This window comes from Botrytis fragariae, assembly GCF_013461495.1.
Source record: "Botrytis fragariae strain BVB16 chromosome Unknown tig00000012, whole genome shotgun sequence".
Classification (NCBI taxonomy): domain Eukaryota; kingdom Fungi; phylum Ascomycota; class Leotiomycetes; order Helotiales; family Sclerotiniaceae; genus Botrytis; species Botrytis fragariae.
Window position 1 is genome coordinate 26,283 of NW_023500989.1, and position 20,908 is coordinate 47,190.

Below are 20,908 nucleotides of genomic sequence, written 5' to 3' on the forward strand. Positions count from 1 at the left end.
ATTCGACACTTTTTCGACGGAGCGGATTCAACAACTTTCCTCGTGTATTATTGTATGCCTCTCTATATCCTTGAAGAAAGATCGGCAAGACTGATATCCTCATAGAGAGATAGGATCAATGTCCGTATCCATCATCCCATCGGCGAAAGAAAAGTCTTTTGTTCTCGGCGACCCAAGCGTCTCCATTTCTAACCCCACAATCACATTGACACTTGACTTAGTTTGTCTACTTAGCTAGGTACGAGTCCTCACGACCCAGTAACAACATCGTACGCACACTGTAGGTTCCTCTGTAGGTTCATCTGTAGGTTCATCCCCCGAGGTCAAACCTAATGAGAATAATTGCCCATCAATTGTCCATTAATTATGGATTTTTCAATGCCTCCATGGAGAGGTTGCATTCTTCATCCATCAATGCAAAGAATTGGCTCGATTCTCAATATCTAAGTCGTCTTCTCGTGCACTCCCGTCTGGAAACTTCATAATTGCCGATTCAACTGTTATCACGCTCACCAGGCTATCCAAGGAAACAATCATCCCCCTCATCTCCGCATCTCCACACTTTTCTTTTTACCCCGCTGTCCACCAATTTTCTGGGAATTTTCTGGGAATTCTGCAAGATTTCTGTACCCCAACCCCATCCTTCTTCGCATCTAACACTAATAAACCATCGACAATCCACCATCACCCACCATCACCCACCATCATCCACCATCATCCATCATCATCCACCATCCACCATCGACAATCCACCATCGACAATCCACCATCGACAATCCACCATCCTCTCATCCATCCTTCACTTGACAGGAAAATAAAAGGTAAATCTTCGGCACTTAATCATGTACTCCGTCAATTCGATCGATTAATGGAACCTTTTCTCATTCCATCCAATCATACATCGAATCCATCTAGACGTCACGCATCACTTCTCCACTTTATCATCTTACCATTCGTGTACCGCATTACACACGAGTCTTTGCTATGGGCATGGATGCGAATTAAGATGGCTAAGAAAATATCCATAAACAAGAATGGGCAGAGAGTTTGCGAGAAAAGTACAAATACACAATGATTGCCCTGTCACTGGTGCAGCTCTTCCCATCAAGTTCCTCATTCTCTTGACTTTCACCTCTTTCACCTCTTTCGCCATGTTTCTCCATCGGGATCTCATCCCCGTCCTTTCCCTTTGGGCTCCTCTGGTTTCGGCAATTCCTACGATTCGTTCCACGGCACCGAGTGTTACGGTCAAGAATGGTTCATACACCGGACTTCACAATAGTTACTATAATCAAGATTTCTTCCTCGGAATTCCATATGCTCAGGTTAGTCATCTTTTATCTTTCTTGTACTTTTTTCTCTCTGCCCTTCTTCCCCTTCCTCTTCTCCCTTTCCCTTTCCCTATCCCCCTTCCTACCCTTCTCTTCCTCACACGTGACTAACGCTCACACCGATAGCCACCAATTAATGACCTCCGTTTCCGCGTACCTCAAAGCCTAAATGAATCATGGACCACTTCCAAATCAGCAACAGAATATCCTCCATTCTGTGTAGGATATGGATCAGATGATTTCGAACAAGAAACTGATGAAGATTGTCTTTACTTAAACGTAATCCGTCCATCATCCGTTCCGCTCAATGCATCACTACCGGTAGCCTTTTGGATCCACGGTGGTGGTTTCTTTGAAGGTGGCTCCGGAGATGCTCGATATAATCTATCATTCATTGTTCAAAACAGTGTAGATATGGGTACACCTATGATTGGTGTCTCAATCCAATACAGACTCTCTGCATGGGGCTTTTTGGGTGGTAGTGAGATGTTAGAAACTGGAAATACAAATTTGGGTTTCAGAGATCAAAGATTGGCCCTACAATGGGTTAATGAGAATATCGAATCTTTTGGAGGAGATAAAGATAAGGTTACTATTTGGGGTGAAAGTGCTGGAGCTGCTAGTGTTGGTGCTCAAGTTTTAGCTTACAATGGTTTGTTCCTCTATTTATTCGACTCATTTCTTCTACCTGGACACTCATTAACAATAAATAGGACGAGATGATGGTTTATTCCGCGCCGCAATTTCTGAATCAGGTGGTCCAGCAGTTCTCTTTTTCCCAACCGATTACCCTGGTGTCTATAACTCCACAACACCCCAAAAACTCTTCACGTCTGTCGTCGCAAACACAACTTGTGCATATCTTCTCGGTCTCAACACTACCTCTACAGATTCCCTGGAATGTCTCCGTAAACTTCCCTTTTCAGAGATGAATGCAGCACTTAATACAACATCTGGTGGCATCGGTCCTTTCTTCCCATACATCGATAATGATTTCATCGCCGATTATCCCAGCAAACAACTTTCCTCTGGAAACTTCGTCAGAGTTCCATATCTCATCGGTACAAATACCGATGAAGGAACTGCCTTTGGATCCGGTTATGGACCCAACGGGACTGGAATTAACAGCGACTCTGAATTCTCGGACTTGCTAAACAGCACCGGATTGCTCACCGGTTCCGATGCCAATTTGGAGATCCAGAAACTCTATCCCAACGATCAAAGCGTTGGAATCCCAAGTCTCGATATGTATCCCGAGCTTTACACACCCGAGAACCCATTAACAGCACAAGTCGGTCTTCAATACCGTCGTGTTTGCGCTTACATGGGAGATGTCATCATGCAAGGGCCTCGACGTCTTACCGCCCATTCTTGGACCAAGTTCGGCGTGCCTGTCTACACCTATAGATTCGATGTCCTTGTGAATGGTGTACCAGCTTCTACTGGATCGACCCATTTCCAAGAGGTAGTATTTGTCTTTAATAATACTCAAGGACTTGGATATGATACTTTAGTTGCGGTCGATCCATTCGCGAACAAAACCCAAAACTACTTTGACTTGGCGCAGGAAATGAGTCAGAGATGGGTAGGGTTCATTGTTCACGGGGTTCCAAATGGGGAGACTGGAGTAAGCTGGCCTAATTATGCGGGCAATACCACGGAAGGGGAGAAGAACTTGGTGTTTAATGTTACGGGTAGTTATACTGAGGATGATACCTACAGAAAAGAAGGAATTGCGTACATTAATGAACATGCATTGGATGTTTATGGGGTTTAAATCTGAGAGGGGAGTTACTTATACCGCTTTTGAAGAAAAGATGAATAATGAGATATGATTTTTATTTGAATGATTTTTCTTCAAGAATGAAAGTTGATAGTGAACACGATTTTCAAAACCGGAATGAACATGAAATTAGCAGTGAATCTCCGGATTATTTCTACAAAGTACAACTTACGGAAACCTCGAAATCGATACCGACTTGGATTAAATCATCCCAAGATAGAAGTCGTATCCAATAGATACCACCAGTATGAAATGGATACTACAAGACTGAACTCATAAAGAGATAGTGGAAGGAGTCGATTTTGGGGATTTCTACTAAGTGTAAAGAACTAGAATTCGCATATGTTGAATTAAAATAACATTTGAATGAAGATAAATAGAAACAAGAGGGTGATTTTTAATTTGCGAAATTTGTCGTCGATGGATTGAGTGATGTTTGACATTGACTGTTAGTATCATTTATTACGAATGTTGAGATTGTCATTTATTGAAATCGTAAAGTGTTTATTCCCTTGATATCTTGTGCTTCGTGCCTCACACGTCACGCTTTATGCCTAATGAGTTATATGGAGCTTGAAAGTTAGATGGAGATGAGGTGAGTGTGAATTCGAGAGTGAATTCTTAACTTCTTTTTTTACTTTGAGGTGATGGTGGTGGTGGTGGTGGTTTGTTGGAGACTTGAAAGGCGGACGGGGGTTTAAAGAAAGGGGATTGGTGAGGTGAGAGGTGAGAGGTGAGATCTTGGGGATTGAGGTAAGAGGTAGTGAGGGGTACGTGGGAGTGATATTAAGGACAGTTGTTGTATTGGTGAGTCAACGAGAAGGGAGAAGATACATTCATGCATGTACATACATGATTTACTAACACCCCCACGCATTCTACTCTATTCGCCTAACTTTACTTGCACTCCAATCTACCACGCTAGAGATTTGAGTCGAGTTATAAAGGTATCAATCTCTTCGACATTATTGATTCCGAAAAGACGCAACTCATCATGGAACGCAGAAAAGGACCGAAACAGAGTCTGCCGCTCGATTTTGGGTTCGAAGCTGAGGGAGAATTTGAGAGTACTTGGGAGGGATGAGTCAGGGCGGAAGAGATCAGGAAGGAGAGGGGGAGAAATTGTGGGTATTTATTTGATGTCTGAACTATTGATGAAAAGGAATAAGTGGCGGTGATCGAGTTCGCTGATGGTGAGTACGATTCACCGACAGCCAGTGGAATCCTGGATAAAATGACAGTATTAATCCTCCAATTCACATCTCTGTGCTCAATTCTTCTAATCCTCTAAACTTCTAAATGCAAAGTCAAGACCCGCTTGAAATTTTTCAAGTAATAACATCGAATTAGATACACGGGGTGGTTGTGACGTGGCTCCTCAGCGTCTTCTATGTCTTTGCTATGCAGATTTGGGGTTGTGATGGGAGTGGGTAGAGGGTTTATAGAGATTCTGAGGAGAAACTTGAGGGGGGGAGAGGGACAAGGGGGAAGGGAGGAGAGATGACTATGTGTAGATCGAGAGAGTAAGGCGGTGTGAGAGTCATCGAGGAGTGGAGAGTGAGAAGTGAGTGTGTTAATCAATAGGTCAATAAGGAGTAAAACCAACCCTGCCGTATTCAGGACATTCGCTAAGTTCTCCACGCCAAATAGAACTTCCTGGACTTTGGGCCCGAGACTTCTCATTATGTTGTATAAATAGTGCATCGGTAACAGAGATCTAGAGATGAGATATAGATATAAAGCCATAGAATGTTGCGAGATGGCCCCTCAGGTGAAGAATAAAACTACTTTCATATAGTCTTTACTCTCCCCCTCACGGGTCTTCCGGCGTAAGCGGTGGTTGAGGATTATATTCAGAGTATACAAGGAAAAGTTACTTGTATGAACGATAAATTGTCGGGAGCAAGAATGTAGCACAGCCATAACAATGATAACCATTTTTCATTGTCCCTACTGATTCGACAACAAGATCCCTGGAGCTCATCTTGTCATCTTCCTGTTATCGCTCTTCCACTACAAGAGATGAGAGATCTGAATATCAAATTCAGAATCACGAAATGAGGAAAATATCATTATTCATGATTTCCACAGCTCTTCTCTCATCCAAAAACTTACAGTTGTCTCAGATCCCAATTGGTAGTTGCAAAGATGTAGAGGTGAAGTTTCTATGAAAGAAAGAGTTGAAAAATCTCAAGAATAATAGAATTACAAATATTTGCACCACGTATCTTCGCTTCGAGAATTCCGCGGATGGAGGGGGAAGGGGGATAGTGAATGATAGAGATGAGTAACAGCATTGCACTAGAGATTGTGGTTCGTGGTTATGTTCATTTTCAAGTATTTTAATACAACTGAATATCTTATCAGAAGAGTGGAAGAATCAACAATTTGTAAGTTTATAAACACATCATCTTTGATCGAGTGATGAGTACGTATATAGGCATAACTGAGAAAATGAAGTTCAAGGGTGTTGTTGTACACTTTGAGCTTGATGTATTTCACGGATTAGCTTGTTGATGATATCTCGAGGGGGTGTTTTTTATTGTCAGGATCCTCGTTCAGCAATGTTGGTTCTGCATCTCGTCTCGTCTTGTCTCGTCTCATTTAAATCCGACAATAGTTTTGTAAACGGTATTAAGGTATTGATTTTCATAACATTGATATTTGAGTTCTCTTTTGAAAGCTTCTTTCTACAAACTCTTAACTGTAAACATGTGCGTCTTCCTTTCCTTAATCTATGGAGCTGGTGCACAGACCCAGGAGCTTGGCACCTGGTCCAACCGGATGAATGGTTGATGAGTGATAGTTTCAAAGGTATAGTGTGAAGTGGAAGGTTTAGATAGTTCTCTGTGATGGGATTTTTATTAGCTGCTACGAGTGAGAACTATATGGGGATCAAAAGATCAATAGTATCGTGAATAAGAAAATTGTGGATGGTGGAAGTGTGGATGTGTGGATCTGATTCTCGAGAGGAATAGTAACAGATAAAGATCGCTTAGGTCAGTTCCAAACGCGTGTTGTGGGTATGAAAGGTTCTATTCTAGGCATATAATATCGTGAGATGTTATAAATCATACAGTCACACTTGCCATATCAATCTGTAATTGGTTTATAAAATCATATTCGTAAAAATTGTAAGTTGCCGAAGGGATGTCTTTGGCGTATAATGGTGGCACCAAAGTCCAGTGCTTACACACTGCATTTTATTGTTATATCAATTACACAATCGAGAAATGTCGACTTTCGTCTGATTGCTTTTACATCTTTATTACGTCTCTGTCTCTGATGCAACGACGTAGCTTCTATCTGCTGTTTTGGAGCGGATTATTCTTGAAAAAATAGATGTGAATAAACTATATGGCCTTTTAGACAATATTACAGAGGAGTAATTGTGTGAACGTAGGTGAATGACTTCAATTCAATGGCTACCGGACGAAAACTAAGCGAATACGAAAGAGACTAGTTCTTTCAGTAGTCCTTATTTAGGGCCCGTCATCTGTAGAATAGCTAGCTCTTTAGACAGAATAAAATATAGACATTTACGACCTACAGATCTTAGGTGTTACGTCTTTCGTATCTTTCTCAAACAACAGTAATTGATGATTAGTATAAGCGGATAATAACACTGGTTTACTTTGAGGAAAGCAAGGCAGTGGAGGCATCGTTGTTGAAGGTGGGAAAGGGTGTAGAAATATTAATAACGAGAGCTCAGATTATTCCGATGTATTATATTCACATCTTTCGTACTTATCCCTAACCTCGATATGTGAGATTTTATATCATGAAATTGGAACTTTTACTCGCGTACTATATTGGAACTCGCTTAGGTAATGAAGATGATGTTTGTCGTTTAAGGGATGTTATTGAAAGAAAGAGATTATTTCCGCGTTTTCTTGGTAGGGCAGGGAACGCTTAAATGCGGAGGTTAAATTATGGATCGCGATACAATGAGTGAAGGTGGTGTTGACGAGGATGTAGGTACAGCCTTGAAGATCACCAGGAGAGTTAAGTTGCATGTGGGAGTAGAAAATAGAGATTGATAAGCGGCATAGCTATTCCGAGCCATAAAAAAGGTTTAATCTTCTCCTTGAATCTGAGAGCCAACACCAATACCAGCACAAGTCCCGCTATACATAGCACCTACAACATTCTTTAACATTGACGCGCAATCTCCAGTTGCAAAAGCCCCTCTTACACTCGTCTCGTTAAAAGGCGCCGTGACCTTAGTATCTCCTTGCTCGGTTAATTCGATCCCGAGTTGATGAGCAAGATCGTTGGTCTGCTCAGTTACTGGTTTATGAAGCAGGAACGCGTGTGTATGATCTTCTGATCCCGCTACATTTTCTTTGTCAAAAGAAATAGTGAGGCCAGACGATGGATTGTCATTTGGGATGAATTTCTGAATCGAGTACTTGCAAATTTCGATTTTACTGCGACACTTGGAGTTGATATTCGGATTTGAAGCGACTTTTGCAGCTTCTATTTCTTCAGCTAAGGCCTCGTTTCCGTGCGTATAGATTGTAACGTTTTCAGACAATCGAAGTGCCTGGCGAGCTAGGTGAAGAGCTACATGAGGTGACGCACAGTCACCAATTGCAAGTACGCCAGCTGACTTCGCAGGAGAAGATTCATAACCGTGGCAATAAAGACAGTGAAAGCTGTAGTAATCTTAGTCAAGGAAATAATAATAGATTGTGATAAGGCTCGGACGGAAACATTCAATCAGGGAAGAGTGATCAAAGTGCACTTACATGCTTTTAACCCAGCATTCTTTATAACCTTCAATATCCACCATGATGTCTCTCACACCAGTAGCAAGAACAAGTTTCCTTCCCCACCAATCTTTTCCGGTGTCATCGATTGCTTTGAAGATATCCCTCCCCTCTTCGTCTCCATCCTTGGATATCTTCTCAATAGTTTGAACGCTTACATCCTCGAAACGTATGGTCTTGTACCTGGCCAGAATATCTTCTCGAGAAGCAGCGCGGAATTCCGAAGGATCTCGATGATCCCATGTAGATAATGTGTGCATGTGCTTAGACTTTTCGTTCCGGAATCTGTTGCTGGAAAATACAATGGCGGTATGGCGAAGGCGCGCAAGAGAGGCGGCGCAAGATATACCGGCTGGGCCGGCTCCAATGATCAGGACGTCTACAATTGACTTTGGAGGCATAGTAAGGTGAGTCGAAGTCATGGATTGTAATGTTTTTTTCAATTGTATAGAATGATTCACTTAAATGTTCGTTGATTGCTTTTAATGACATCAGATCACAATATATGAAATGACTTTGCACTTGGTCCTTATATTCAGAGCTGGGAATATTTCGGACACAAAATATTCGACTAATATGACATGTTTTGATGGTTGAGATTAGTGACTTTGTTTGTGGTCTATTCGGATAGTTTATGCTGTGTTATCGGGGACTTTTCGGGGACTTTTCGGGCATCAATAATCCATTTACTCCCCGGTTCATCTTGCTCATTCCAAACGCTGAGATGTAAGCTCAGAATTATTCACGATTGATTAAATAAATATTTTAATGACTGGTTCTCTTAATAACATCCATTTGCAAATGAGTTTCATCACAAAACTTAAGAACGCTGATTACTAAAGTCTTGTGACAGGCTTAAGTCGGTACTTCGAACCATGCAGTTTATGTTATTAGTCTGTAATCTGAGAGGCTGAGGAATATTCAAAGTATCTATTGGTATGAACAAATAGCCACTCACTACCTGGTGTAACAATATTTACCATTGGTTTGACAACGTTTTCTTTTTCACTCGGAGCTCACTTGATGAAGGATGTGTGTGACATAGGAGATGAGGAAGACCTAGTGTACCGGCTGCATGTTTGCATCGTTTGATTCGATGTTTAGGTGAGACATTCAGGCGGATCCGGTGGTCGCCAACATTGCTGCGGGGATGTTTATCCTTTTGGAGCGGTTGATGATTGACATTGCGATTCTTCCTAGTGTCGCTATTATAGGAACAACAGCACGGGCTGATAGTGGCTGAAAAGGCTAAACAGAGCGGGTATCATATTTTCCAGACTACGAACTAGCCTTGAACAATCAGACGGGATCTAGAGATTTACAAAAGCTCAAAATACTGAAACAAAGAAACCCATATATTTCGCAAATCCAATCTAAGATATCAGATTTTCAATGATCACATTAGCCGTCACAATATTTCCCACATTCCGAAGTCCCTGAACCCAAATCTATTATTAGCATTTCACTGCATGCTTTTTGAGCCGCTTCCCTTCTCTCAGGAACATACCGCGCATACACCAATGACCCGCCCTGTGTTCTGTGTTGACGTGCAGTATCAGATACGATGTTATCCAAAGGATCGGCTGTAACAAGAAAATATGAGCTTAGTAAACTCAGCTGCCAAGTCAAGTGTTTAACATGCTTATTCGCTATCGTTTTGATTGATTACGGACCCAGATCTAGCTGGTGTATATCATACCATATACATCAAATGTTGTCCCTCTCAAGATTTGGTACCAATCTCACCCCGGATATTGAAGATAGACGATTCGAATCCTATAAAGAAATTATAGTCAGTTCTATATGTCTGTTCAGATTGTGTCATCTTAGTTGATACCGAATTTCAAAAATGACGAATAAGCATGGTTTCGAACAGGGAATCCAGTAGATCTAACCCTAGATCAATAATAGGCTCTAGAATTACCTGTAGATCTTTTGTTTGAACTTTTCAATAAGTTTGCACTGCAAGCAGTAATCTGCAGATTATCTGCAAGACCAATAATCTGCTCTGCAGTTACCCGTTGCGCAGTCTATAGATACAGGATTGAATTTGCCTATCATAGATACCAACCACATTTAAATCATCTGATTTCCTCTCACTCCATTTTATACTGCTGATTGTATTCGAAACACAACTGTACACACTTGTTAACAATTATAACAATAATGGAAAATTCAATTCTTTCTCACTTCTCGTCATTCAATCGTTCATTCATTCTCCGAACACTCTCCAGCATTAAATATGGAAGACTATACATCACAATGAAAGATGAAAATGAGACGAAACCGAGACTTTTCGGTAACACATCGACAGAGTCGATCGATTCAAGCGAGCCCAAATGCTCAGTTATTATTAATAGCCCTAACGTTTGGACTCGAATGTCTATCAATGCTGATTTGGTGAGCCTCATTGAACATATTTGAATTCTCGTCGCAGATAATAATCAGATTCTCAAGGGATTTTCAGAGGCATTAATGGTAGGAGAATTGGAGTGTGATGATCTTGTTGCTCTTGTTTCCGTATGTGGGCTTCTGATTCCAACCCCATCAAGCTAAAATTGTCTGGGCTCACAACAGAAAACCACAGATATACATACAAAATTATGCACTTTTCGGAACTGGTAATATCTTTCTGCAGATAATTCCTCGTATTCAAAAACTCTTCTTCAGACCCTCAAATGATAGTCGACGCGCTCTCCAGAACGCATCATCCCACTACGATACCTCGAACGCACTTTTCTCTTCTTTTCTATCCCCAGACATGAGTTACTCGTGTCCAATATGGGATACTACTGGTAAAGAAGAAACTCTCGAGGAAGCACAGAGACGAAAAGTGCACAATATTATTGATAAAGCGGATATCAAGCCAGAACATCACATCCTCGAAATTGGAGGCAGATGGGCATATCTAGCTATCGAAGCTGTGAAAAAACTGGATGTAGAGTCACAGTGACAACTCTGTCAATTGAGCAAAAGACTCTGGGCGAGAAAAGGGTAGAAGAGGCGGGATTAAAAGATCGAATTGAGATATTGCTTTGCGACTATAGGCAGACTCCTAAGCCTAGTCCTGCAGGGTTTGATAGGATAATCAGTGTCGAAATGGTGGAACATGTTGGGGAGGAGTACATGGAGACCTATTTTAGGACGATTAGCGAATTGTTGAACAAAGAAAATGGAATCATGGTAATACAAAGTACAACCGAAACAAATCAGGTCAGTTCACACACCCTTTGAGCTGTCCGGTCGAAGCCACTTGAGTTGGCTATGGTGATGAAATCTTCAAAAGTTGAATTTTCATTGTTTAAAATCAGTATGGCGATTGATTATCCAGCAGGGCTTCCACCAAACTCGATCCAAGATCGACACTTTCATGGAGCGTTACATCTTCCCAGGAGGATATCTCCCCACCGTAAGAGAGATCATTGAACGCCTTGAAGCGGGATCTACTGGTTCTCTAGAGCTCGAAAGTGTGCAAAGTATAGGTCCTCATTATGTGCGAACTTTGCGTTTATGGAGGGAAAGCTTTATCCGGAACTGGGATAAGACTAAGCTGTTATACATGAAAGAAAGAGGAGACATGACACTATTAGATCTCGAAACTTTCCAAAGAAGGTGGATTGTAAGTGGTTAAGTTTTCGTGGTGAGAAGTCAACCGTTATTAATGTTTGTTCTAGGGTTACTTTAGTTATTGCGAAGCAGGCTTCCGAGCTGGTATCTTAGGAAACCATGTAATTACTGCGAAGAGGCCACAAGTTCTGTCCCCAAGTGGAATTGTTCCACTTTAATGGGCATGAGACACTGAATGGCGGACGTGAGGATTCTGCCAGCGATTGTACAACACCAAGTTATAATAAATGTGTGGAATGGAGTTTTTGATAACCTGAATTTTATAATAGGTACTAATATGAGTTTTTGCGTGGAATACATCTGAATTAACAAACTCCATGGCTTATGTGACTGGTGATGTATGCAAATTGTGATCGAGGGCAGGCGCCTATGTTATTTCCTCTTGATGCTCAGGGAGACTTCAGTTACTTGCGGACCGTCTAATAATGATAGCAGCCAAGGTATACTGCCCCCCGGAAACAAAAACAAAGTTGACATGATGAAATAGAATAAAAAGGTGTGAAATTCTGAAGAGAATTTAACGTTAATGTCTAGGTTAATATCGCCAGATGAGTGTTTCGCAAAACCTTCTTCCCAACGTGAATTGAACCCGATAAGTCAATCTACAACCCCTCGATGAGTACGGGCAAAGTTCATAATAATTCCGAAGGGCTCCCAAGAGAAACACTTGCTTATACCGTCACTTAGTGACTTAACATAACCACTTTCAACTTCAATTCCATCCTATCCAATACCTGATGCATAGGCATAAATCACGGTATTCCTGGAATGTAGATGTTTTTACAAAGGAAAAGCGAAAATGCGATCATAAGCATCAGACGTACTAACATCAATGCAGTATTAAATTGAGACAATTGTACGTAGGAAAGAATTACTCGCTGCTCTTATGACAATTTCAGCAAAAACAACAGACAATTCCCCTCTACATCTCTGCCAAATTATACCCATTACCCTTTTCCATTGCCCTCTTCCAAGCATCCCTCTCTTGTATCCTCTTCCTCCACTGGGAAATCTTGGGGTATTTCTCGAAGTCCACATACTTCTTTGCAGCCAAGAAATCCATGGGCCAACTCAGCATCACATCAGACCTTCCTAAATTCTTTCCATTGAACCAGTCATCTGTCAGTTCCTTCTCCAGATATTGAAATTGAGTTGCATATTCCGGCCCGGTGAAACTCTTATGTACGTTCGACTTGACACCACCGAGTAATATTGATACTGGCCACGGAGATTTTGCTGCCACGATATCAAATATCAACTCGATCATTCCGATAGTCCCAACAGTCGACCCAGCGAAGGACGACAAACTCTCATCGCGAATTTTATCCTGTGCCGCAAATTTACCATCTTTATCGTACGTGTCAATCAGGTATCCGAGGATTGCACTACTCTCTGCGATGGGCACATTGTCGGATGTAACAAGAACTGGGGCCTTTCCCATGAAATGAACATTTTTGAGCTCGGGTGGTGCACGACCTTCAACGCGTGTATGGCATACGAGGTTGTATTCGATTCCTAACTCTTCGAGAAACCAGAGGATTCGTTGGGATTGGGAGTCCTACATGAAGGGATGGCATCAGCATATATGGGTGCATTTGGTGGGGTGATGTTGGTTTGGAGGTTGGGACCGACGGGATGATTGCCCGGCCCACTTACATTGAGGTGGTGGAAGGTTGGAAGTCCAGGTTTGTTTGTAGACGCCATGATCAATGTGGTGTTAAATTTTCATATGGCATTAATGAGAAGATCATTCGTTAGATGACAGATGAGGTGTCACGATTTATACATGTCGTCAGCTTCCCGGACTCATGTTTCCCTTCCTCCCGTTCGGGATTGCGCATTCCGAGGCCAAAGCTGCTCTTGGAACCTTTTTTATGAGGCATTAATATCTTTTCTTTTGTATGAACTTTGTACCACCATCTGACTGAGCGCAATCAATTTTATCTAATACTCGCCGCCAAGTCTATACCTCAGTTGCCAGCACCGATAACAATCGATAAAACTTTGATTGCTTTTGAACTTCTTCAATTTTATGATTGGTCTTGAGAAAGCCAATGGTGGGTAGTAGTCTACACAAAGCTGGGCAGAAGCATTTCCGACATGGATAACTGCATATGCAGTGAACATGCGGTGACAAAATTGTTATCGCCCACACCCAAAGGTATCTTGTCAGATCACCATAGGTCCTTCAGCTAGTAGCGAGGATTTTATAACTAAACCGTATCTTCGCTTTCTTGACCACTTGTTATCCCTTCGTTTCTCTTCACACCAAAGTCCTGAACTGTGTTCTTATCATCATTACCATGGCTACCGTCAAACCAAAACCGATAGTTCTGCACATTGGCGACCCAGTCAAATGGAACCTTGATTTATATAATCAATTTGCCGAAGACTTTACAGTCATACGACCTTCAACAGAAGAGCGTCAACGTGATGAATTCATGAAAGGCTTGAAAGAAAACAGATGGGGGAAATTTTCCGCAATATTCAGACCGTTCTGGAATACTGGTGGTGAAATGGGGAGATGGGATTCAGAGCTCATCCCCTTAATACCCGAATCGTGCCGAATATTTGCATCCGCGGGAGCTGGTTTTGATTGGGCCGATGTAGACCTTTTGGCCGACCGAGGTATGATCTTGTGTCATAACCGTTCAATCTATGTTGCTAACACATGATTCGGATAGATATTGTCTATTGCAACAGGTTTGAGTGACTTTTGTGTCTTGCGCATATGTGATTAATAAATTTGCACAGCGCCACAGCCACTACCGAATCTGTATCAGATTTCGCCATTTTCTTGATCTTAGCTACATTCAGAAACCTCACTTGGTGCAACTTCCAATCTTACCTGAGATCATACATTACGAGTACTAATACAAATAGGTGCACCCAATCTGCTCGTTCCGGTGCAGCTTCATTCCAAGATTGCCACACCAATGCCGCAGCTATGTCCCACAATCCTCGCGGCCATACGCTTGGTATTGTCGGCTTGGGAAACATTGGTTATAACATCGCTCGGAAAGCTTTCCTAGCATTCGGAATGAAAATCTTGTACTACGACATTGTCCGAAAGACTCAATCCCAGGAAGCTGCCATCGAAGCACAATTCTTCACTGATTTAGATAACATGTTAGCCCTTAGCGATTGTGTAGTTCTTGCTACACCTGCTTCTCCAGATGGAAGAAAATTTCTTGATCGACAGAGGTTGAGCAAGTTCAAGGAAAAAAGTAGATTTGTGAACATTGCCAGAGGTATCTTAGTGGATGAGCAAGCATTGGCCGAAGCTGTTGAGTCGGGAAAATTGGTGGGTGTAGGGCTGGATGTTCATGAGCATGAACCTAGAGTAAACGAAAGGCTAAAGGCCTCGAGGAATGTCACACTTACTAGCCATAATGCTGGTGGGACACTTGAAACGTATGTCTTTTTACTCATAGTGTTTCACAAATTATTGACATTTCTATAGCCACATTGGATTTGAAGAATTGGCAATGAAAAACATCGATGCAGTATTGAAAGGAAAGGAGCCATTGACACCGGTGAACAAGCATTTGATTGGAAAGGTGAAGCATACTTTGTAAGAATGTATCCAAGCAGGTACTATGGCAAGTCGGCATTACACAAAATATCAGGAAATACCGCTACTCCGCATGTTACCTCAGAGGTTTCCGAAGGAAACCAGTATCGAGAAGACTTTAAATGGTAGTCAAATCTGGGAGAATGTGGTGAAATATGATCGCAGATCAGTAAATGAAGGAAGAGGTACATGGGAGAATTTTAAGGCATGGGTTAGTTTTCAATGTTCCACATCAAGTAGCACTATGCGACTCTCTCTCATTCTCACGACAAATAGTATTTGTATCAACGACGTTATGCACATTTCAAAGTAATTGTAATGAAACCATAACATATCAATAATCAGCTATTGAATTGCTCCATTTCATGATAGCTTGAGCAAAAAACAATCATATTGCTTGACCTTCCAAGTTAATCTGCCACTCTTCCAGACCTGAGACATTTCTTACCCCGCGCCCCTCTTGCAATCATAAATAAATCCTTCATTCGCCGGTGAACTGATTGAAGGAACGTTGCGAAAAATTGAACTTCGCGATATGTCTTGGATTATTGATGGAAGCGCTTGAAAGACAGAAACGCTCACCACCGATACGATAATGAAATGACAAGTTTTGACGTTGATCAGTTGGGCGTTGGATGTATTGCAAACATTGAATCTGTCAATCGATGCACCCAGTGGCAATCCAGCAGTGCCCTAGGATTGCCAATAGTTAGCAGACACACACGAAACATCCTCTTAGGATTAGTGCCACCATTTCTTCACGCGTTGACCAGGGATCCAGGTACGAGGTGCACCTACTCCGTCCACCTTTGTCGAAATGTTCAAAATTCGCCCGTGATCACGTCTGATACCACCATGTGCATCCGAACATTTCCACTCATCATCAGACATTTCTGGCAATGATCCATATCCGTCTTTTCGATGATCACTATCCCTTGGCAATTTTCCAGTAGAGCCTGGATTAGTTTGGGATGGGCAAAGGGTGACAGTCCAGGTGCAAAAGCTGGTACCGTAACTACCTGGACGTTCGTGTTCTCGCAAATCTTTGTAGCGACTATAAATACCACTCCGGATTGGAACATGAGCTTGCCCGACACCATTATTCAGTAAACTGTTTGGTGTAGTAAATGGTGTAAATAGCTGATTGACAGATCGCTCGTCGACAAACTTCATCCATTCAATAGACTTTCCCCACTCGCATCTATGATCTGCAAAGCGACCAGATGGATAACAAGCAATTGGAGGTTGGGAGTAAGCGCCTAGTTGAAGTTGCTGGAGATTCGGTAAACCGAAAACCACTTTACCTACAATACTATACATCTTACCGTAGTCATACCCCATTTCTTTTTCCTTTTCACCAGTTCTATTGTAGTAGTCAAAGGCGAGGGGGCGCTGATGCAAGGTGAGCTTGCGTATTCTGGGACAGACCTCTGCTATGATGAGCGTATACATAGGCAAAATTGCTCCAAGCCCGAGCGCCGTGTTCTTTTCGCGGCGTGTCCTAAGAGTGGGCGTGAATTCTCCATCAAACTTGATGTCTCTCAAGAGTGAAACATTCTTTCGTTCAATGTATGCTATAAAACGAACGAATGGATCTTTTGCAATGAACGCGGGGTGATAGCATTCCAGGTCAAAAAGCCTCTCTACAGCGATATTGATAGTGGCTTTACTGGGCAATTCCTCAAACAGCGGAAAACCAGGAATATCCCATGGTGTCTTCAGCAGGTGCTTCTTATGACAGTATGATAAATCAAACTCATATTTGTTCTCTCCGTAAAGAATTGCAGTGCACTCTTGCTCCATTTGTTTGCATACTCGAATGATACTGACAGAACGACCAAACGGGTGGATTTGAAATTCGGTCTTGTTTATGATTTGAGGACCAAATCCATCTCGATTATGTACAGCACACTTAATCTGCTGACCAGGCTCCGGGGAATCATCGATCGTGAATTCTTTGACTCCACTTTGAATAAGCTCGAGTTGCTCGCGGGTAGGGTTTGTGGTCCATGTGATTTCTCGACTAATGGTGTTACCACCAAAATAGGTCTCTGGAACTGGCGCCTGGGCCCAGCTGTAACTGTATTTTCGTTGCAACCTACAATGCTTGTGACCTTCGGCTTCACACCCTGTTGCAAATAGGTACTCTCGTTTGCGAACTCTTAGGACGATCGCAACCGGTTTGACAAAGATGAGTCGCCAGATTTCATCGCGAATCTCTGATTTTTTATTGGTTCCTGAAGTTAAGATAAAAAGATTGATAACTTACCTCTGGGAATTTCATCGAGAAGAGCACAAACATTCGGCTTGGGGGATTTGATACTGGTTTCGACCATCATAGCATCCGCTCTTGAAGCTTTCGAAGTTGAATCAGCATCCAGTGTCTGATTTTTGCTCGCCATGATGAGTGATGATTGCTAAACAGGCAATCCAAAAAATCGGTAAGTTTATCCAATTTTCGGATTTCAGGCAGGTGGATACTAAGTAGCCTAATAAGCCAGAAGTAGTAGCAAGGGAGCAGAATATATGGGATAAGTCTCTTTATGACTATTGAGAGCGAATCAAGTGAGGGATATATTGTTGAAGTCTTGTAAAATATATGCAAACTACATAAAGAGCGAGGTAGCTGTACGATTATACTATATTACCCCGCTAGTTTAAGCGTCGTAGCGAATATGAGGTCATTACCTAATCCCAGCGATGATACTACCGAGGTCGTAACTGATACTGTAGGGTGGCATAGAACTAGCGCTTTGTACAACTCTATAACGTAGCGAATTCAAAAAGATTTTACCTAATGTCCTATAGGTAAGTTAGAGATCCGCTCAGGACTCTCCGTTTTTACTACTCTAATATGCAAACTGAAATCAAATTCCTCAATCCCTTTGACCCCCGACTTGAAAATCGAACACTTTTATCCATGAACTGCAATTAGAACTGTTGAAGTTTCCGAAGACTACTGTAATAGATTAGTTTTATTGAAGTGTTTCGAGGGAAAACAATACATTCACATTCATTGATTAAACACAGATAGAGCCAGGAATTATTTGGAGAAATCAGGATGACATGGGTGAATTGAGAAATTGATTGATTATCTAATATACGAATGGAAAAATCAAAAATCAAAAGGAAAAAGCAGATATAGTTATAAGCCTCGCTAGCAATGGGCACGTCACATCGTGTTAAGATGATACCCTCATGAATTCTTTCAGAGATTTTATCCAGCACTGCAAATATGGGAAGCGATTTATACTATCCCGAACTCATCAACATCGTGGTTTTTCCTCATCCTCCTTTCTCTCTTCGTATTCTGATCCTGCCAGTGCGCGGCTCTGGGCACGTTGTTTAACGAATTCTATCCACTTCAAAGCCATCCCCCACTCATCTTCTGGGTGCACTAATTTTATGATCTCACTACCCGGAGTACCCGGATCATATCCACACCCGGCTGGTACGAACTCGTATCGGCCTAACTGTAGTTTTTGAAGATATGGAAGCGCATGAACAAGTTTCTCGACAGACTCATTTATTTTTTGGTTCCTGTCCGTACCTCGCGGATCCAGCAGCTTCATTTGAGGATAGCCCCGATCGTCGTCATGCAAGATTAGGGTATGAATGTCTTCACAAACTTCTCTGAGAATGGTAGTATAAATTGGAAGAAGGTCATGAAGTCCGACTGGGGTAGACTTTGTGTACTGCCATTTACCGATGATCCAGTTAAATTTACCTTGAATGACAATTTTGGTAAGCCGCGAAGCATTATTCCGGCCAATCTCCATCAGGAATCTAGTGAATGGGTCCTGGTAAATGAACTTTGATTTCTGTTCATTTTTCTCTAGGTCTTTATAAGCGAATTTCAATTTGTCTTGATCCTGTTGAAAGATCGCATCAATAGAGTGAGAAATATGTTCCGCAGTTGGCATGGTTCCATCCTTACGTCGATGGCCTGGAATCTCATCGAAATCATGCGAGAGCTGGTCCATGGTGACAGCGCTTTGAGGTCCGGTAAAGCTTGAGGAGCCGCGTGTATCGAAAAGAAAGGAGTTTTCTCCGTAAAGTATAGCAACTCCCAATTTATTAAGTTGTTTGCAAGAACGCAGGATCGCAACTCCTGATATTGCAGTGAGAGTTATTTTCGATCGGTGAATGACTTGAACACCATAGCTCTTACGATTATGTAAAAAGCCTTGGATTTTCCGACCTGTTTTGGTTATAGTTGTAAGCTGATTACACCCAGCTTCAATGAGTTTCGCCTCCTGCTTCGTAGGAGTTGCAACCCAGAATATTTGTATGGGCTTATCTTCCATGTGCTGTGGAAGACGATGCAGTTCGTATTCCTCTTGACGTGCCTCGCTCCATTGGTACCTGTAGTGCAGTATTGGGGGTTCTGCCCTGCCACCTTTTTCTCGAATAATAACTGGCATTATATGTGTCTGGGGAACCAACAATTCTCTTAAGATCTTCGCTAAGACGTCTAAAACAATTAGATGAATCTTGGGAATGGAAAGACAAGCATTGGGCTTACTTGTGGGAAGATCTAATAGTACTCTTCTTTTTTTGATTGGGGAATACTTTTGAAATGAAGATTTGTTTCTCTTGCTATGCTCACTTGAGACGGCGAAAGGATTGTCGTAAACCTTAGCCCTCAGCATAGAGCTATAGGCCTTCATTGAAAGGCGACCTATTGATGTTTTGTTTTGAATTTTCTTTCTATTGATTAACTCAGGTTTGGAAATTATGAGAGAACTTAAGATAGTAGATCATATTTAAACGCTTATATTTATGCTGAATTAAGACTTCAATTCAGAAGCCGTACTTAAAGTTTCGGTCCACTAGGCCGTAGTATCATGATGATTTGAGTTGCCAAGCGAAAGATCTTGCAACCTATTGTCATTGCATTGCACTACATAGAAGTTTTTGATCTCGAATCTAAAGCCCCTCACGACATAAATGTGACAAATTCAATGAGAAGCTATTTTCAAAGGGATGGCTCTATCAGTTCTGCAACTAACTTTCACTTGATCGTCTTCATTTTTTTAGGAATAAAATGCACCAAGAACATCGATCATCTTCAATACTATGAGGCAAAAAATCGTGATAATCAAAATTAAGATGATTCTACTGTTCAGGGAGCACAAAAAGTGGCAGAAGTACACCCAAATGTACCCTTCCATGGTGTACTGCCCTGATATTCACCTAGACACAGAAGACATCAAATTCAAAAGATCTAAGCATCCTCTACTCCCCAAACCTGGATGCTAAACAAAAGCAAATGAATTCTTTTGCTTGAAATATTCCGTCAAAGAATACAACATATTTTAATCTATGGATATTCACATCGCTTGGTGTGAAAGTCAGGATCTCCGATGTCTTGGTTAATTCTTATTTGGTTGGCGAGTGAGATTCAGTATTCGCCGTCTAATTGGAAGTCGCCGTGATATATCGTGGAACTTTGGTCTCCTGGCATATTACAACATAGCATATAGCATCAGATGTGTTCACAGGTTATCAAGACATTCAAGCATTGTTTCAGTATCAAATAGTAGGTTTTCTACAGTAACCAATGACCAGAGGAAATAAGTATGATAATTTGTAAATCAGTTGAAGGATGTCTAGCTTTCCTCTAGATGACTTGAACGTCTGTACATAGACACTCTATAAGTGGAGTTTTCCGCATACAACCTTCCATCCTCATGTACTTTTGTGCACTCCCACAACCATTCCCTTTCCGAAGACGAGAATCCATCCAATTGCAACAACTGCGGTACTATTTCGCTATCAACTTCAGGCTTCCATTCGCGAAATTGAAATATATCACCAG

The 20,908-nt window shown here is 41.7% G+C and overlaps 7 protein-coding genes across 7 annotated transcripts; 3 read left to right on the forward strand and 4 right to left on the reverse strand.

Annotated features, from left to right (window-relative positions):
- Nucleotides 1-1,034: 1,034 nt before the first annotated feature.
- Bfra_002215 (putative lipase 2 protein) lies at nt 1,035-3,108 on the forward strand (the record flags this gene model as incomplete). The annotated part of the gene is made up of 3 exons (XM_037332637.1): nt 1,035-1,325; nt 1,458-1,983; nt 2,045-3,108. 3 exons carry the CDS (start codon nt 1,035-1,037, stop codon nt 3,106-3,108), a joined length of 1,881 nt encoding a protein of 626 aa, XP_037194765.1.
- Nucleotides 3,109-7,189: 4,081 nt separating this feature from the next.
- Bfra_002216 (putative thioredoxin reductase protein) lies at nt 7,190-8,308 on the reverse strand (the record flags this gene model as incomplete). The annotated part of the gene is made up of 2 exons (XM_037332638.1): nt 7,190-7,772; nt 7,866-8,308. The coding sequence occupies 2 exons, from the start codon at nt 8,306-8,308 to the stop codon at nt 7,190-7,192; spliced, it is 1,026 nt and encodes a 341-aa protein (XP_037194766.1).
- A 1,744-nt stretch (nt 8,309-10,052) lies between these two features.
- Nucleotides 10,053-11,671, forward strand: Bfra_002217 (putative cyclopropane-fatty-acyl-phospholipid synthase protein; the record flags this gene model as incomplete). Its single annotated transcript, XM_037332639.1, has 6 exons — nt 10,053-10,286; nt 10,335-10,406; nt 10,525-10,809; nt 10,863-11,099; nt 11,218-11,505; nt 11,561-11,671. 6 exons carry the CDS (start codon nt 10,053-10,055, stop codon nt 11,669-11,671), a joined length of 1,227 nt encoding a protein of 408 aa, XP_037194767.1.
- A 764-nt stretch (nt 11,672-12,435) lies between these two features.
- Bfra_002218 (putative glutathione s-transferase protein) lies at nt 12,436-13,217 on the reverse strand (the record flags this gene model as incomplete). The annotated part of the gene is made up of 2 exons (XM_037332640.1): nt 12,436-13,071; nt 13,170-13,217. The coding sequence occupies 2 exons, from the start codon at nt 13,215-13,217 to the stop codon at nt 12,436-12,438; spliced, it is 684 nt and encodes a 227-aa protein (XP_037194768.1).
- Nucleotides 13,218-13,816: 599 nt separating this feature from the next.
- Bfra_002219 (putative d-mandelate protein) lies at nt 13,817-15,091 on the forward strand (the record flags this gene model as incomplete). The annotated part of the gene is made up of 4 exons (XM_037332641.1): nt 13,817-14,141; nt 14,198-14,216; nt 14,268-14,927; nt 14,977-15,091. The coding sequence occupies 4 exons, from the start codon at nt 13,817-13,819 to the stop codon at nt 15,089-15,091; spliced, it is 1,119 nt and encodes a 372-aa protein (XP_037194769.1).
- Nucleotides 15,092-15,828: 737 nt separating this feature from the next.
- Nucleotides 15,829-17,489, reverse strand: Bfra_002220 (uncharacterized protein; the record flags this gene model as incomplete). Its single annotated transcript, XM_037332642.1, has 2 exons — nt 15,829-17,324; nt 17,357-17,489. 2 exons carry the CDS (start codon nt 17,487-17,489, stop codon nt 15,829-15,831), a joined length of 1,629 nt encoding a protein of 542 aa, XP_037194770.1.
- An 864-nt stretch (nt 17,490-18,353) lies between these two features.
- Bfra_002221 (uncharacterized protein) lies at nt 18,354-19,757 on the reverse strand (the record flags this gene model as incomplete). The annotated part of the gene is made up of 2 exons (XM_037332643.1): nt 18,354-19,561; nt 19,613-19,757. The coding sequence occupies 2 exons, from the start codon at nt 19,755-19,757 to the stop codon at nt 18,354-18,356; spliced, it is 1,353 nt and encodes a 450-aa protein (XP_037194771.1).
- Nucleotides 19,758-20,908: the final 1,151 nt, after the last annotated feature.